The 18,627-nt window shown below is 44.5% G+C and overlaps 1 protein-coding gene across 2 annotated transcripts in view; it reads left to right on the top strand.

The window, feature by feature from the left end:
* Positions 1 to 18,627, top strand: part of POU6F2 (POU class 6 homeobox 2) — a 336,328-nt gene that overhangs the window by 242,745 nt on the left and 74,956 nt on the right. For both annotated transcript variants that reach the window (XM_077303990.1, XM_077303991.1), the window contains one exon: positions 4,814 to 5,154. In XM_077303990.1, the coding sequence (XP_077160105.1) occupies positions 4,814 to 5,154 (341 nt within the window). The remainder of the gene's footprint in view (positions 1 to 4,813; positions 5,155 to 18,627) is intronic.

Here is an 18,627-nt window from a genome sequence, read left to right as displayed (position 1 = left end):
GAAATCCGAAATGCCCATGACCACGTTGTCCAGCAACAGTTTGTATGGCTTTATGATGACCAAGAGCTGTTCAATGAACTCTCATCTACTCCAGTAATTTATGCACATCTCTCTGGATGGCCAGCAGCTTCTCAGGAAGATCCACCAGTTCATCTTTCATATCAACCCCACACTTTGGCCTGTTGCAAAATACTCTGGCACTGAGCCAAAAACCCAGGACCTCCTGGTGGCACCTGGAGATCTACCATTATTACAGTTGACCTCCAGATAATAGAGATCAGTTCCCTTGCAGAAAATGGCTGCTGGGGAGGGTAGACTCTATGGCAGGGATAGTCAACCTGTGGTCCTCCAGATGTCCATGGACTACAATTCCCATGAGGCTTATGGGAATTGTAGACCATGGACATCTGGAGGACCACAGGTTGACTACCCCTGCTCTATGGGATTCTATCTTTCTGAAGTCTCTCCCTTCCTCCAAAAGCTGCCTTCCCTAGGCTCGGCCCCTCCCAATCTCCAGATTTTCCCCAACTCTGAGCTGGCAGCCTTAAATGTTCAACCATCCCTCTCCTTTTGTCCCGAAATACAAAACACATTCTTTGCAGGAAGCTTTGGTGGGGGGAATGTGTGGATGTCAAAGGTAACAACCAGAGAATGTATTTACCTGGAGGCAGCTAATTCATTTCATATGCAATATAGGGCACTCTGCAACCGGCAGGACAGCATGACTTTTCTTTGCTGTCCTGACCTAGACTGGATTTGAGCCAGTGATCTAGAAATAATATGTTCTGTATCCCATTAGTAATCTGTTGAGCCATTACATCCCATTTCTCACCTCATGTTGTGGGGTTTCCTCCTGTTAGTTTGGTATGAAGACTTATTTTTTTAAAAACCAGCAACTTTAGTTTCACCCCTTAAAAAAGGGATTTGAGCTGAGATGGAGGGGCAGAGCCTGTGGTGGCAGCCCACCCCCCTCATAGCATAACTGGAGACCGTGTCAATGCAGCCGTACATTAGCCGTACATTAGCCTATTCATTGTGTGCATTCAATCCGCGGAAATCTACTTCAAGGAGAAGAAAGGGAGCCTGGCTCATTAAAAGAGAAATAAGGTCCGAAAAGCGGGCCATGCCAATCTCTGCACAGGCCCAGATGCTTAAGTTAGAGACACTATTCTGTTTGAGGCAATATATATATATAAATCCATTCTCTGTTGAGGGGGAAGGAGGTGCAAATGGGGATTTCTCTCCTCAAGCACCAAGAGTCAAATTCTCTGCTCAGCTGAATATGAATAACCTTAATGTATGATTTCCCCCCGTCCTTTTTAGCCCTTCGTATCTTGCATTATTTCATATTAAGGCACTGTTGTGCAACATCTGGGCAATTATGGGAAAGTGGAGCTGAGCAACACAATGTAGCACGTGGAACAGAGTTGCAGCACATGCCAGACATGTCCTTTCCCTATTATTTACGCCCGCTGTCACCCCGGCACGGTAGCAATCAGGCAGGCTACGGACTCCGGATCAGAGAAAGGAGGTGGCCTCTGTGAGTGCTCCAGCACGTCCAACTTCCTGGTGATCCCTGGCCCCAGGGAAGCTCGCTTGGCCTCAATCAGGGTCAGAGCTTTTTCCATCCTGGCCCCCACCTGGTGGAAGGGGCTCCCAGAGGAGATCAGAGCCCTGACAGAACTCAAACAGTTCTGCAGGGCCTGCAAAAGGGAGCTCCTCCACCAGGCATTTGGTTGAGGTTGACGTGTGCCATCACTTCCCAAGGGCCCTCCCCCTGAGCCTCCCTCCTATGGCACCCACCATAATTCCAGCCAACCCACTGGGCTATCAGTATGAGTTAATTTAATGTTTCCCACATTTTGTTTTATGTATTTATTTAGACCCTGCCTTTCCCAGCATGCTGGCTCCTCAATGGGTTTAGAAGGTTATAACCATGCTGAGAACTGGGCTCTTAGTGGTTCACAGTTATTCTCCAATAGCATGTTATATATGCCAAATCTGATCCCCAGTATGAGTTCTACTCCTTTGGCTTCAGAAGAGATGGCTTTTAAAGGTATGGTTAATTGGCCTGATGATGCTAGAGATGGTTCAGCACAGGGCAGATTATGGGTTTTCTCTGGCTGGCTCCAGCTTTTCATAGGAGCCTAGCAGCCACTGAACAATTGCTTGTGTTCAGGTTCCTAAAATCCTTCAAGTCATCTCTGTTGCTTGGCAGACAACTGGCAAGGCCATGTTTGCCATCTGGGTGTTATGACTCTACCACATTTGCTCTGTCTATGAGCATGTCTATACGGTTTGTGCATCCTTTGTGGCTCATTGCGCATCTCATTAAATGCTTGATTTCAATCTCAGTCCAGAATTTCTATGCCGTTCTCAGGTTACTCAAACACAGTGCTCCTGACAAGTTTTATAGACCGTGCAAACAACGGTGCTGGTTTCACATTATTGATCGTCATGAGATGATGTATAGCTCCTCGAACTTTCATTCCTCGTCTTCTATGTAGATCTCTTCAATATATGTCACTCTGTAAAAGACTGGCACAGACCCACTGTCTGAATGCAGCCTGGCTGGCTGATTCCATCATCTTTGCCTGCCACTTGATACCCTGGACTACTAACAACTTATAAAATGCACCTTGAGTTTCCCCTAAATTTTGCTAAGATGCAGAAAATGAAATGTTGCAAGTATTTCCTGGGGTAAAATATGAGTACGTTTCTCATTACAGAAGAGCAGAATGTCTAACCCTGTAGATCAGGGGTAGTCAAACTGCGGCCCTCCAGATGTCCGTGGACTACAATTCCCAGGGGCTCCTGGGAATTGTAGTCCACGGACATCTGGAGGGCCGCAGTTTGACTACCCCTGCTGTAGATTTTATTGCAGGAAGAGCTAAGTGCATGTTTAAGTCACTCCCACTGAAACCAAGAAGACCCAAAAGGGCTTGCATTGGTATCCAGTGTTGATATTATCAGTCTCTTGGAAATCTCCTGGGTCCCCCCTCTATGCTGTAGCTCTTGCCTTAATTTGTTTCCTTCCAACATGCATCTTAATTTCTTTGGCACCATGCATATGCTCCCATGTATAATTATTTAGGACCTCCAGGCAACTTTGCACTTGAAACGTTGGCTCTTATTTTATTCCTTTTAATATCCTTCAACAGCCCGCAAAGCTCTGTAGCTATAAAATAACCACAACATATTTAGGCCATTAGCACAATGAGGCCTTTAGGAATTTCCTTCTCAACTCCGGGTTGATTCTTGACATTTATATACTACTTGAAAGACTTCTGCAAAGTACTTAAAAACCATCCCTTCACCAACGCACACTTTGAAGTGCTAGCATTTCCATTTTACAGATGGGAAGCTAAAGCCAAAATGCACCTGCGCTCCAAGAGCTACTGTGGGGGGCAACCCGCTCCCCAAAATCAGGACTTCAGAGCCTCATCTTTCTCTTGCCTCTGTTTTGCTGTTTGGTAGACTCTACAGACTACTGCAAAATGTGCCATCACACAGTTTAAAGCAGTGGTCCCCAACCTGCGGGCCGCGGCCCAGTGCCGGGCCGCAAAGGCCATGGCACCGGGCCGCGGCTCCCTCTCCCCGCCCCCCCCCCCCCAGCAGTAAAAAACTTCCCAGGCCGCAAGCTTGCGGCCCGGGAAGCTACTTACTGCGGGAGGCGGGGAGAGGGAATCAGGGCCGGGCCGCGCCCGTGCGGGCCACGCCCGCTCGGCCCGATCCGCGGGCGCGGCGTGGGCGCGGCCCACGGGCGCGGCGTGGGCGCGGCTCGGGTGCGGCCCGATCCGCGGGCGCGGCGTGGGCGCGGCCCGCGGGCGCGGCGTGGGCGCGGCTCGGGTGCGGCCCGATCCGCGGGCGTGGCCCGCGGGGGCGCGGTCCGCGGGGGCGCGGCCCGATGCCCTGCCGGTCCCCAGCCTCGGAAAGGTTGGGGACCACTGGTTTAAAGTACACCTATCCCCTTTAACACAGGTCACTTGCAAAAAGAAAGACTGACTTTGTATTTTTCTCCCCATGGCAAGTTTCCCTATCTTGTGCACCAGATATAAGCCCACCCAACATGTGTTATGACTCTATGGGTGTTTCACAAGTGTTTCCTAGTTCAAAGTTGGCAGCCAAAGCAGGCCACCTTGGATCCATGGCAAGGAATGAGAGCCAATATAGTAGGTAGGCACACGAGAATGTTTTGCTCAGTGGACAGAGCCTGATCCCTGCTGAAGCGTTAAAAGTTGTTTCCCTCCAGATTCCATTGGCCCTCATGTCCAGATTTCCTTTTTCAGCAGGTGTCTTAACCATCAGGATCTGTTTTGTCTACAATGAAATCCTATACAAGCTAGACAGGAAGCAGACTGAACCTGCTGATAGATCTTCTTTTATGAGTTCTTGTATGGGTCTTGTGTACCCAGAATGGTTGTAGTTATGAGGGAAGACAATACTGTATGCAAAGTTTGTCCTCCCTAGCCGTAAATCTAGCCATAAATCTATATGAAAGGTCCTCAGCTCCAGTATTCTGGTTTTCTTTTTGTTTTTAAATAATGAACCGCAGACTATCATAGGAGGGCTATGAGGGGGCACAGCATCACAGGAGAAATTTGTTAAAACATGTAGCTTTACATACATACAGGAAGTTCATAAGGAAGTGACAAAGGGTAGCTCTAGGAATCTCTGGAAACTCTATGGTGAAACCATGGTGTTTCTGGAGATCCCCTGCCCGCACTGGGGGATTGGCAGCCCTCTATCACTGTGTTTCTCCCTATGTGAAAAGACCACTTGGTCATTCTGGTGTGTCTTTCTTAACTTACAGCTACCTCATCCCTGAATTCCCAGCTTCAGCAGCTTCAGCATCTTCAACAGCTCCAACACCAACAGCAGCAGCAGCAGCAGCAGCAGGGCCAAATGGGCCAGCCACCGCAGGGGCAAGCAAGCCAACCGCCCCACCAAGCTCAGCAGCAGCAACAGCCACCACAGCCTCAGCCGCCGCCACCGCCCCAGCAGCAGCCCCAGCAACAGTCCCAGCAGCACGCCCCGTCTCAGAGCCAGAATCAGCCGCCACCAGCTCAGCAATCTTCAAGCTCCCCTCAGAAGCCCAACCAGTCACCAGGACATGGCCTTCCCTCACCTCTCACGCCACCCAATCCGCTCCAGGTAGGACCCATTAGTCATCTGAGGGAGGACTCTAACCATCTCTTCCAAAGTGCCAGGATTCTCTTCCTTGTTCAGTGATGGTCTATAAAAGTAGGCTGGCAGCAGCGGATCACACTTCTCTGTAGCACATGTCCTTGTAAACACATGGGCATCAACAGTACGAAACCATGTTGGACAATTTTCATTCAGTATCATCCCATGGGGATGTAGAAGGATATAGTATAGCCCAATCTTGCTGGATCTGAGAAGCTAAACAGGATCGGTACCTGGATGGTGACCATCAAGGAAGACACTGTAGAACAGGGATTGCCAACCAGGGTTCCAGGGAGCTCCTCGTGGGTTATGCAGCCTTTCCCAGAAGTTTGGATGGCCCCTGACATCACTAAAGGTCACTGAAACCCACTTTCCCTGTTGCTGAACAGGCCTAATCTCTTCCTCTACAATGAAAAAATGGTATATGATCGATCGGTTGATTGGCTGGCTCCCACATCTTCCTTTCATGCCCACTTCTTTGAGGGGGAATGTCAACACTTTCAGGGTTCCTTGAAGCTTGAAAAATATTTCAAGGGTTCCTTCGTGGTCAAAAATTGGGAAAAGGCTGCTGTAGAAGATGGCCTTCCCTCACCACCAAATTCACTCCAGGTAGGACCCTGTAGCAAACCACCCCTGATTCCCACTCATTTTGAAAGCCCCTTGCTGGGGTTGCCATGAGTCTGTTGAGACTTGATGGTCCACATGTATGTTTCATCTCAGGGATAGAACCCAGTGAAGTTTTCCTTTCCCAGTGAAGTTTCACCTTTTCCTCTTTCAAGGAGGTGTTTGTAGCCTCCTAGACCCAGTTGGTTAGTCCCCTTTGGCTAGATGCAATTTGCTGAGGGGAACCAGAATTGAAATACCTCAAATTCATCCAAGCGACAACAGAACTAACATCCAGTTTTGTTTCTGTTATCAATGGCGGAATCAAAATCAAAAATCAAATAGGAGGGGTAGAACCCAGTGAAGGACCCATCACAGGGTCTGGGCACTGGGATACCAATATGGCAAATTAAATATACAGAGTATACTTCTATGGAGACTTCAAACTTCCATTGTTCTTTATTCATTGATATTCAACAAATCCCAACGTGTTTCGCTCTTTAGCTTTTTCAAGGGACATCAATTCTTAGAAAATATAAAAGTACAATTAGTGGTTGTTCAAAAATAATTAATTAATGTATACCATCAATATAAATGACTAAGGTAATGAATACATACTTAATGTTTGCAAAAACCATTTCAAAATTAAGGGAAATGTGAACGGTTGTGGTTGCAATGCTATGGATACTTTCCTGGGAGTAAACCCCTTTGTATAACATGGGACTAATCTCCAATTAGACATGCTTCGGTTTCTACCCTACATCTTCCAAGTACCTTGCAACAAATTACAGACATCTGCTGAGGGTTCCTTCACCATCCATAAATGCTCTGCTAGCATTTCTGACTAGATGCAATGGTAGCAGTCATTTTTTGTTTTGTTTGGAAGGAGGGGAGTTGCCCCACTGCCCACAGAGTAGGATTTTTATAGCATAACCAAGATGTTCAGAATGTTCATCCTGAGATCTTGCAGTTTGGTGGTCATTGTTCCAAGATGTCTTATATACATACAGGGCTAAGGAGGCCAGCCTTATCTTGTTATGGCCCTGAATAGGTCCGGATCATTATCAGAAAGTGTCTGGGGTAGTAGAGTCAACTGCCTTTTGGACCTGCCTATATGCCAAGTTGACCCAGGATTCAGTAGATCGGCCTACCAAGTCTTGCAGCAGTTCCCAAGAGTCACCTAACTCACTCCTCATCCCTGTGAAGGAGCAGGATCTTCCAAGTCTAATCCTTGTGTGGGATTAGACTTGGGAATGGTATCCATTTCATCCCTAGCTTGCAACCAGTTGTATGAACACAGCTGAGAGGAACACACCCTGAGTCTCCATTCAGTAGCAACACAGGTTCACTCTTCAAAAAGGGTATGATCCACTCGCTGCAAGGAAAGCAAACTGAACCCTGCAGAGGCTGCAGATACATGTGGATTGCTGTCAGCTAATGTGAATCCATCATTTCTAGACTGGCTGAATCAAACCAGGAGCCTTTATACCAGGGGTGGTCAAACTGTGGCCCTCCAGATGTCCATGGACTACAATTCCCATGGACATCTGGAGGGCCGCAGATTGTCCACCCTTGCTTTACACACACAAGAAGTGAAGAGCATAACTGGACCATAAGAATGTGGCCTCCTGCTACAAGGGGGGGGGAGGGGCTTTGCTTCTTCTTCTGGCACACGACTAACATTAACAGCAAGATTTGCAAAATGATCCATAGGCACAAACATAGAGAAGTCAGAACAATACATATCCTGTGGTTTTATAAGCAGGACCTTTAGGGGAACCAAAGCCACCTTAAATATGCCCAGAGTGCTAGCAACACCTAGAGCAATGCAGTTCTTATCTTTGGATATTTATTTGTTGGAGAAGTCATGAAGATCTCAGGTGGGGCTTTCCCTAAAGTAACTGTGCCTGCAAGTGGGAACCTGTGCTTGCAGAGGGGTGGACCCAGACCCACCCTGCTTATTGCTTTGGTCCTCGGCTGCCACCACGCATCTGTCCCTGGAGGGGGTTCAAACATACCCGCTTCCTCCTCCTCTTGCCCGGCCTCTTCCACAGAGCCTGCCAAACTAGTTTCTCACTTAGCCCCTAGAACAGGGGTAGTCAAACTGCGGCCCTCCAGATGTCCATGGACTACAATTCCCAGGAGCCCCTTGCCAGCGAATGCTGGCAGGGGGCTCCTGGGAATTGTAGTCCATGGACATCTGGAGGGCCGCAGTTTGACTACCCCTGCCCTAGAACATCAGGCTGTGGTTTGCAAATCTCCTCCCACATTGAGATTCCCTTAGCAGCACTCCAGTACAAGGTGTCAATGGCTACTTAAGCTAAGTGAGCAGTCTATCGTGTTAGCGACAGCTTAGGGACTCTTTAATATGTAGATTATTGATGCAAAAATGGATTCAAAGGGGCTGCTGTCACATTTTATCGTCTCAGCACTGCTGCTGCACCAGCATGACTGAGTGCATTCGATGTGAAGCCACGCTAAAATGCTTGCTAACTACCTGTCTAGCAACTGTACTGATAATTTTCTTTAAAAAAAAAAACTAAACTCATATACATATCTATAAAATGTAACCTTTTAGTGATGCAGTTTTGACAGCAATTTGACTTCTGCAAGACTGGGTCTGGTTTTCGTTTTTTTCCCCTTAAGCATTCAGATCAGTTGTCACTCAATTTATTGAGAGATCACATTGAGGAGGGGGTGGAGGGTAGCGGGGTCAGCCCTCTTACCAGGATCCCAAGTATCAGCCATCCTAAAGCAGTCACCTCCTTTATATACCTCTGTAGCTTTTGGATTGGTCATTCGCCAGACTTACTTGGCCCTGTATCCTCCCATTTCGAGGAAGGGGAAGTCTCGTGGCATACAGGAGATACCCAGCATTGCTTTCCATAGCTTCCTTTGTGTGTGTGTTTTTTTTAAAAAACTTTTTAGAACATAAAAAGCTTCTCTCTTTTTTTGGTCTGTTGCTTAAAATATTGACTTGGAATTAAATTCAAGGAAATAATAGCCTCCAAGGTAAATGGTCTTTATGAACTGGAACAAAGCAGCTTTGGTTGGGAAGAATATTAAGGGAATAAAGATCAACTAAGTTAAAATTTGACAGGTTAAATTTCATTTCTGAATTCTTGATTTTTCATGTGGGTTTTATCCTCTTACATTATTCAGCGGCTGTCCAAGAGATATTGGTTTAGAACAGGGCAACTTAGAAAGATTGCCACGGAGAAGCCGGAAACACGCAAGGATGATTGCATTTATTTCATAAGGCTCGAAAGGCTAACAACAATTATAAGTAAAAAAGTACAGGAGCTGTCATGTCTTCAGACAGAAAATTAAATGAAAGTGACTTGGTTACATATACCTGACTGGGGTATTTTACTTCCCCGGGTTGATTTGAAATTAATAACAGTTTTGGACAACAAAACGGAGCCGCAAAAATTCTCTGAATGATTCGTGTCAGATTTCTCTATAATATATCATGCTTTGATTGTATTACCAGTCTCTGCTCCGTTCAGTAGAGGATGTTGGCTTTCCTGATTTCTCCCAGTAACCAAATTGCCTGGCTGCCTCATAGCCTTAATCATGTCCTCTTTGAGGGGTTTTTTTTCTTTTGACCTGGTTTTGAAGGGCTATTTTTAATGTGTTTATTTATTCAAATGTCTGTTCTGCGTTTTCACTAAAAAAGCCCTCGAGACAATTCAAGATTGCTCTTTGCATGGATCTTCAAAATGTAACTATAATTTTCCCCAAAAAAATGATTACATATATGTACGGCACACTCTGGTGAAAAGTCTGTCTAGAGCAAAATCGTCAATCAGGACTTGCCTGTTCATGACTAGGATTAAAAATGATCCTTTTTAGGTCCTATCACTTATGGGAACACTCCTTCTGCTCAAACAAGTAGTTTTGCCCAATAACAGGCAGAGGTGAAGATGCAACCTAAGAGCAACATCAACCTTGCCCATTGTATACCATCATATAGTAAGGTGACCAGATTTCCCACTTTTGGAAGGACATCTGGGGGCACCTGGTAAATTGTACTTATGTTGAAATTTAAAAATATATATTACAATACTATTTTTGCATCCTATGCATTCTATGAAACTTTTTGTTGCTCCATACAGACCAAATTTTTAATCAAGAACCCCCCCAGTCAATGGTGTCCCGCTTTAACCATGTTAAAATCTGGTCACCTTATCATATACACATTGAGGTTCCCAATTTTTAAGTTATTGATTTATTTATATACAAAATCCCACCTTTCTATCCACCAAGGCACATGAAACTTTATAACAGGGGTCCCTGACCTTTTCAACCTTTGGAGTGCCAATTCAAGATGGTGAATACAGGTTCAAAATGGCTGCCACAGAAAGCAAAACCAGGCACAAAATGGCAGCCACTGCTGACTCTCAGTTACACAGCGAAGAATCTCATACTGTGGTGTTTGCTGTTCCCCTTGCAATTTGTTTACAAATTTGCACAGCCAATCGAATCTCCGAAAGCCAATCAAGATCCTCAGTAGGCCAGAGCCCCATCTGGCCCCACCTACATTCTACAAACACTTGGCAGGTGCTAGGAAAAGTGTCAGTGAGCACTATGGCACCTTCAGACACAATGTTGGGGGGCCCTTCTGTAAGACATAATCACATTTTTGTACCATTAAAACCACCACCCCCCCAACAAACATCTTTAAAACTATTAAAATAACAGTTAAAATACACACAGAATATTCAAGCAGCAATTAAGACATTGGTTAGAAAGGAAACATCATTGAGGGAATAGCAAACAAACCCAAAATGTCTTCTCCTGCTGGCAGAAGATGACAACAGAACAATCCAGATAGCCTGACTCAAAGCCTGATCAACCGCTGCCACACTCTTCTCAATGTTGTCCTTGGGAATCAGGTCTCTCTCGGTAATTTGGATTTATTCATTAACATACAGCATACTCAAGCCTAGCCTTTCTCAACTTTTTTACCATTGAGAAACCCCCAAAACATTCTTCAGGCTTTGAGAAACCCCAGAAGTGGCACAATCGTGCAGAATATGGTTGGGAAGCAGAGCTGTGGACACGCCCACCTGATGCCCCTCTCCTTTCCAGGCTCATCATTGGCTATTTGGAGAGGGGAGAATGTCGACTACCATATATGGTCGTACCACCCAATAAATGTTTGACAATTTTTTAAAAAATATATTAAAAATTAATTAACTCCCACCCATTTGGAAAACCCAGGGTATTCAAAAAACCCTGGTTGAGAAAGTTATCTTTAGCCAGCTCTAACTAAACTATTTTAATTCCCATTGATTTAAGTGGGAGCAATTTAAGCAAGTGATGAAACCCTCTTGATGGAATAAGGGGATTTAAAAGTGCTGGATCTTACCTTTTGTTTCCCATAATTTATTTATCTGGACTTGGGTTGCAGATACTAGAGCTTATTTCCAATTTATTGCTTTAAAAATCTAGGTAGTGTAATTAAATTTTCAACCAATGCAATATTACTAACACAATCTTTTCAGCAAGCTCAAGAAACACAGAGAAGGTAGGAGAGACAATTCTTTTCTTATTACTCTGGACATCGTTGGCCATCAGAATGTATAGAGCTATCTGCTGCAGTCAGGAATTAGTAGGTACTTTAAAGCTGTTATTACATAACAGTAGCTGGAAGTTGATCATATGAAAAATGCAGCTGCATCAAGCAGCCTTGAGTGTATCCATTTGGATGGAAGTCAACAGATGGAATGCTTTCTCAGCTATAAGCTAACTGGTAAATCAAGTAACTTGGTAGTCTTTTGAGGATCGTTATGGAGAAAATAGTTTTTCACACCTGCTAAGGACCCAGAGAGAGCCTCTTGTGGCGCAGAGTGGTAAGGCAGCAGAAATGCTGTCTGAAGCTGTCTGCCCATGAGGCTGGAAGTTTGAACCCAGCAGCCGGCTCAAGATTGACTCAGCCTTCTATCCTTTCGAGGTCGGTAAAATGAGTACCCAGCTTGCTGGGGGGTAAAAGTGGTAATGACTGGGGAAGGCACTGGCAAACCACCCCGTGTTGAGTCTGCCAAGAAAATGCTGGAGGGCGTCACCCCAAGAGTCAGACATGACCCGGTGCTTGCACCTTTACCTTTTTAAGGACCCAGAGAGAAGATAGTTAGGCACCCCTACAGCACCTCTGGATCCATTTCCAGTCAAGATTCCCTCCTTCCCATTGCTTTTGTTTTAATTGTTTGACTTATTTTAAACTGCACCACCAATGCTGTTGATCAGATTTAAAAACTGATTAAAATCTACATTTTTGATGCCTGTGATTAATTAGTTCCTGAGGCACATGAAATTGTGGGGCAACAGATAGCATTCCGAAACTTGCTTGACCACCATAGCCTAAAAACAGAGCACCTCCTCATTTATGTTTGGTAATGAAGGAAGAGCCATGGGAATCTTCAAAATAAAGGCTGACAACTAAGCTACAAGGCAGAGTTTGAGGGGTTGGAGTGATGAAACCATTGGTATGTGGTGTTAAACTAGCCTGGGATTAGACTGATGTAGAGCAAGGGTTGCCAAACTGTGGATCTCCAGGCATGCTGGCTGGGGCTCATGGTCATTGTAGCCCATTGACATAAATAAATAGTAAATACATTTTTATTCTTATAACCTACCTTCCCCATGATTTTATAATGGGGAATATTATATAATGTTCAATGTAAACCGCCCAGAGCTGAAAAGAAATGGGCAGTATAGAAATATGAATGAATGAATGAATGAATGAATGAATGAATGAATGAATGAATGAATGAATGAATGAATGATGTTCAGGGTGGGTAACATTAATGGATTGCGTACAGTCAGATAACATTAAAATCACCATGCGTTAAAATCGTTTTACAACTTCCCCCAAATTATCCGCCAGTTAGTTGAGCATTGAGGAGTGTTTTATTCTTTAAGTGGCGCCAACCTGGTGTAGTGGTTAAGAGTGATGGCTTCTAATCTGATGCGCTGGGTTTGATTCCCTGTTCCTCCACATGCAGCCAGATGGGTGACCTTGGGCTTGTCACAGCCCTGATAGTGTTATTCTCACAGAGAGCAATTCTGTCAGAGCTCTCTCAGCCCCACCCACCTCACAGGTTTCTGTTGTATGGAGAGGAAGGGAAGGCGATTGCCAGCCGCTTTGAGACTCCTTTGGGCAGTGAAAAATGGGGTATAAAAACCAACTTTTCTTCTTTTTCTTCTTCCCCTTGATGTTCCACTGGATGTTTTCTCATAGATGTTTCTCAATGACCGTTTATACACTGGGAACTTCACTGCCCCAACTCCCATGCAGGAGCACAAATCAGAGGCAGATGAGGTACATCAGGCTAAATGCTCCCCCATGTGGTTGCAGGAAGAAGTGGGGCAATCAGCCATGACTAAAACTCCAGCCTGCAGCCCGGCATGAAACCTCCAGTGCATAAACGGTCAATGTGTCACATCTGGAGAACCACGGTTTGGCCACCTCTGCTCTAGGGAGACTGGCTTCAGTTCATTTCTGCTGGACTTTCCCTCTGATCCAAGTGGAATTATTTCAGATTTTCTGCACTAACCGAAAAACAAATGAATTAAATGCTGTTTATGATGTGTTACCTTTCCATGGCTTACTTTAATGTTTAATAACTTGTGTGAGCCATTGATTCATGACCGTAGAATTATAGTTGGAGCAGGGTATTGGCACAAGTTCAAAAGTCACCTGAGTGAGCCGGGCATTCTCTGGAGCCAGAATTTCATGCTCATGGAACTTAATATATAAAAATGTGTGAGTGTACTTGTTCCATATTATGCTGCTCAAGAGGCTACTTTCCTGGTCTGCTAGGTGTACAAGTGAACAATTCTCATCCGTAGATTAATATGGGTAGATTTATGTTGGTAGGATTTTGTTGCCAAGTTGGCTGCAGATTTAGGGGATCTTCTCAGGTCACATGTAGAGATATGATGTCAGGGCCCACGCTCTAACACAAGTGCAAAGGGAACAGAATGATTAGAGATACGTCGGCCTCACTCCCAAGATACACATATGAAAAAATACCTATTTGTCGCTCTGCCAAATCTGTGTGTCAGTAGTGAAAGGTGTGAAACTCATAACAAGCGGGGAAAGTGGGGAAAGTTATAGAATAGAATGCCATCTTTTATTGTAATACTGGGGTATTTATGGGATTTTATGTGATTTTACTTTGATTTTATATTTTATTGTGAACCGCCGTGAGACCTTTTGGCGAACGGCGGTATATAAATCCAATTATAAATAAATAAATAAATTATAAATAATATATATCTATAAGTGTCACTTCCTAAATAGCCTTGAGCCTTTGACATCAAAAGACATGGCTAAGACTATGGGATGTTTGTCAGGTTGTAAAAGTAAATGGAGTGCCTGAACACCCATAAATTGGATCGAGGTTGCATTGGAAGGGGAGTCTGAAGCCCTTACAAGCCCCACTTAGCTTTGCGAATCGAGGTTGGGTTCCCTGTGCCATTGTTACCATTTTAAGGGGAGGGGGGGTTACAAAGAACACATCTCTGATCCTTTAAACAATGGTGTGAGGAACCCAGATATGATAGTGAAACGGAAGTGGCCTCAAAGGGTTAAATCCCTTGTCACTTCCCTTGCAGTCCCAACGCAAACCACAGTTGCACATTTGACCATCATTGCAACTATGATTGCCCGAAATGGTGGCTCTCCTGAAATCTAGTTTGATTGCTCCCTCAGATCTTCTCTCTTCATTGGTTCTACCCAGTCTCCCCTCATACATGAATCCCCTTCTGGAATCTGCACCTTTTTCAATTCCTTCAAAGCCCTCCTTAAAAAATGATGAATTCTTTAACAATTCTTTAGTAATTCTCTCCCCATTTTAAGGCTTTAAGAAACCAGGGAAACTTGTTGGGCACAGAGAGGGAACAACTAGGAAGTAAATGTAATCTCTCTGCATCCCCCAAATGTCAGGGGGTGACACTCTGGTTAGGGGCCAAAACTCTACGGTAAGGAGCTAATCTGATTTTGCACCGTTAGCCTAGGCCTTGTGTTTGTATCCTGTGACTGGTGCCCTTCTTTCTTTTCTTGGCATTAAGAATAACCATCTTTTCTCAGGTCTGCATGTCATAACACAACTCAACTCTCATACAAGAGTATAAGAAGGACGGTCTAATAATTAAACCAAACAGAGAGAAACAGACCTATCCACTGGCAATATGATAAATAAAAGAAAGAAAAGTGTCCTATTTTTGTAGCTTTCCTTGTTTCTTTATTCTTTAGGACTTCTGTCAAAACGGAATCCAGGTAATATCCGTTTTCATCAGTGTATTACAGACTGGTATCCCCATACCTATGTGAGCCTGTGGCCAGTATTATACTATTAATATATATAAGAACTTGTCACTGATGAAAGAATCTCACTGAAAACGGATATTACCTGGATTCCATTTTGACAGAAGTCCTAAAGAATAAAGAAACAAGGAAAGCTACAAAAATAGGACATTTTTCTTTCTTTTATTTATCATATTGCCAGTGGATAGGTCTATAACACAACTCAACGCCAAATGCATTTTAAGGTATCTCAGATATACAGACTTTAATCCCTTCCCATCCGGGATCCCTGAGAACTGTAGGTCCATGGGCAGAGGAGTACTAAGGAGCTCTAACGGAGAATTCTTAGCACCTTCCATCAAACTGCAGTTCTCAGGGTGACATGACAGCTCAACAAGCATAGAACCAATATAAGAATTCAATATATAGTCAGACTCATATTTATTTTTATTTAGTTAAAATATTTATGTCCTGCACTCTCAGTCAATCGTGGCTCCCTGGCTTCCTGCGACTAGTCTTTCTTCGTTTTTTTTTTTTTTTAGTCATTCAGCTTTGGAAATATTTTATGTGAAGTATAAGTCTTGAAAATGAAATGCACGGATCCATGAGCGGGAAACGAGGAAGTGATGTTTGACTATTGTGCCCCCGCCCCTTCTCGCTGTCTCTTCAGTTCCACCCACATATCCGAACCACACAGATCAGGAGATTCTGCGGTGTGAGAAGAAATCTGTATGGCAGGCAGAGAAAGAATTGGGGGGTTTTTTTGTTTGTTTTTTGGGTTTTTTGCTATTTCACTCACCTGCAAAGATCGACAGAAAAACAGGCGATTCCCCGGGGGCCTGCCTTGACTGCAGAAATATTCTGACCGTTTTCAGAACTTGGTGATAAAGCACCCTTTTTGTGGTTGAAATCTAAACGCAATAAGCAGAGCCCAAGAAGGATTGTGATGGGTAAATAAAAAGAGAAGACTATGGTGGGGTGAGCCGAGTGGGGGGGGGCGGATATAGGGGACATTAAGACAACGGCAATAGAAACGTTCCAAATAAAAGCAAAGCCTTCGATGGCAAAAACAGCTCCTACTTCAGATTAAATTTTCATGCTAATCTTAAATAATATATCTGACATCTCGATATTTTATAGCAACGGAAGGTAGATGGGAAAGTGCAGGCCTAAATGAGCAGGAGCACCTGCACAAATGCCCAAGGAATCAGGAGCTTCGTAAAAGTAAAACAGGAGGGGGAAAAATAACCTGCAAGCAAGGGCTGATGTTTCTTCTCCTTTGTCTTTTTTTTTGGGGGGGGGGGGGGAGATAAACTACTTTCTCAAAAGCTTGATTCAACATTTAATGACATTTCCAGGCATTTACTACAAATCTTTCCGATTTAGAAGGAACAACAAAGTTTATATTGCTTTGAGAGTGGCAGGTAAAAATTAATTTACAGGCGCTGTTTGTAGTCACCCTTTTTTTTTTCTTTTTTCCTTTCTGTCCGTATTTGTCTGAAGGTTGCATCGCTCCTGTGTTTACTTATGCCTAATTAATTGGTTTCAAGACAGCTTAAGAGCTGCTCTAGGAAATTCACGGTCCAATGAGGGTTGCCAGGTGCCCTGTTTTCCAAAGACAGTCTTTTTGAGGCCTAGCCTCTGAGATGTCCAGATTAAAGAACTTCAGGATGCCCAGTGAAGCTGATGGGTGGTAGATTCGGGGCAGACAAAAGGGAATACTTCTTTACACAGATAATGATTGAAATGTAGAATTCACTGCTGGAGGTGGACCAGCAGGAAGGGCATTTTGGCAGTAATAAGATGCGACACCCAAATTGGCATTAAACGTGGCTTTATTTCCTCCCATTGGAGGGTTGGACCAGCACGAGAGATGGAGCCTGACCTAGCAGCTTGCCAAGTGCATGCCCCCCAAGACTCACACCATTCCCTGCTGGGAGTGCAGGCCCCTGGCCTACTGGATCTCAACACTAAGGGAAGACCTCTGGCCACCTTATATTTTTAAGATACTGTTGGGGATGTTATTCATTCTTGTAAACTGCTGCCAGACACCCGCGAAGGGTGGTATATAAATATAATTATAAATAAAAAAATAAAATGAGCCCCTGGCCTCCCAGCTGGGTCAACTGTGCTCATTTACGTGCTGCCCTCTTAGGAGACCCCCAAACCACAGGGAGTCCGGTACGCAAACCAGACTCACTGCCAACAGGTTCCTTCTCATGCCCCTAAACTATAGCTGTGATGAAAATTAACAACATATTAACATACAGAAGTGGTGGGCCACGGTGTGAGAGAAGATGCTGGATTAGATGGACCACTGGGCTAATCCAGGAGGACTCTTTGTTATATTCTTATTCTGCTTCTGTCCAGTAAAACTGGCTGAAATATCAGGGAAAGCTAGATCCTTGAACAGTCAGAGTGTCCCTGGAGCTACCTGCAGCTGAAAGAGGGGTTTATAAAGAACCTGGATGGCCTAGACTCATCAGATCTTGGATGCTAAGCAGGGTTGGCCCTGGATGGGAGACCACCACAGAAATCCAGGCAGGCAACCAACTCTGAAAGTCACTTGCCTTGATAACCTTTTGGGGTTTCCATAAGTCAGCTGCAACTTGGCATCACTTTTCTCCACCAGGGAACATGAGCAGAGATACTTGAACACCTGCGGGTTCAGCTCACACCGTGTCCATCAGATCCAATCAAGCAGTAGACATGGGAGACGGTTTTCACGTTCATGGCCATTCTGCAAGTCGCAGTGAAGTCTTCCTTCCCAACTGCACGGTACAGCCCCTTCATCTTTCTGCGCGTGGGTATTCTTATATCACCTGATGGGGTTCTATTCTCCCCTCCACCATCATCCTTCCTGTGGCCCTGCTGTGCTCAGCAGGCAGCTGCTTAAACAGACAGAATCAGTCACAAATCACACTGAACAGACAGGAAGAATGGCTTTTAAAAGTTCTGCCATTCCGTATCTGTCAAAGATTTGTTTGTTTTTTTGCAGTTATACAAAGCCCCAGTGCTACCGTTGAGGTCCTTTGGTACCAAACCAAACAGAATGACTGAGCAGCTCATGTCTGATGGACACACTATAAATCCAACTATTTGGCACAAGGTGTGAGGCATCTCCAGTGATGAGGCATAAGATGGCAGAGCAGGTGCTTGCAACAGTTTCCATTAACACTTCAGTTTATTTTGATACAAGGACATCTCGAAAGGGATGAATAAAGACAATAAAAACGTACAATACCGAGACCAACAAAAAGGACTTATTATGCCACTATAATCCAGCATTCCAAAAATTCTCTCACACGTTGCACAAAGGAGTTATTTACTAGTTATATTTGCAGACTTAACTATCTGCCATTATGCAAAATGCTGCTACATTGTGAGTTATTTCTTTCCCATCAACCCTTAACCCCCAGACAGTACTCAGAGGAGGCAGTAGGGTGAGCTGTATTTCTATTGACGTTGGAATAATTATCTGTAAACTCTCATCTCTGTATGTAAACGAGGCCATGCACATT

This window comes from Paroedura picta, chromosome 11 (assembly GCF_049243985.1).
Source record: "Paroedura picta isolate Pp20150507F chromosome 11, Ppicta_v3.0, whole genome shotgun sequence".
Taxonomy (NCBI): domain Eukaryota; kingdom Metazoa; phylum Chordata; class Lepidosauria; order Squamata; family Gekkonidae; genus Paroedura; species Paroedura picta.
The sequence above is the reverse complement of the archived record's forward strand: the minus strand, read 5'-3'. Positions and strand labels throughout refer to the sequence as shown.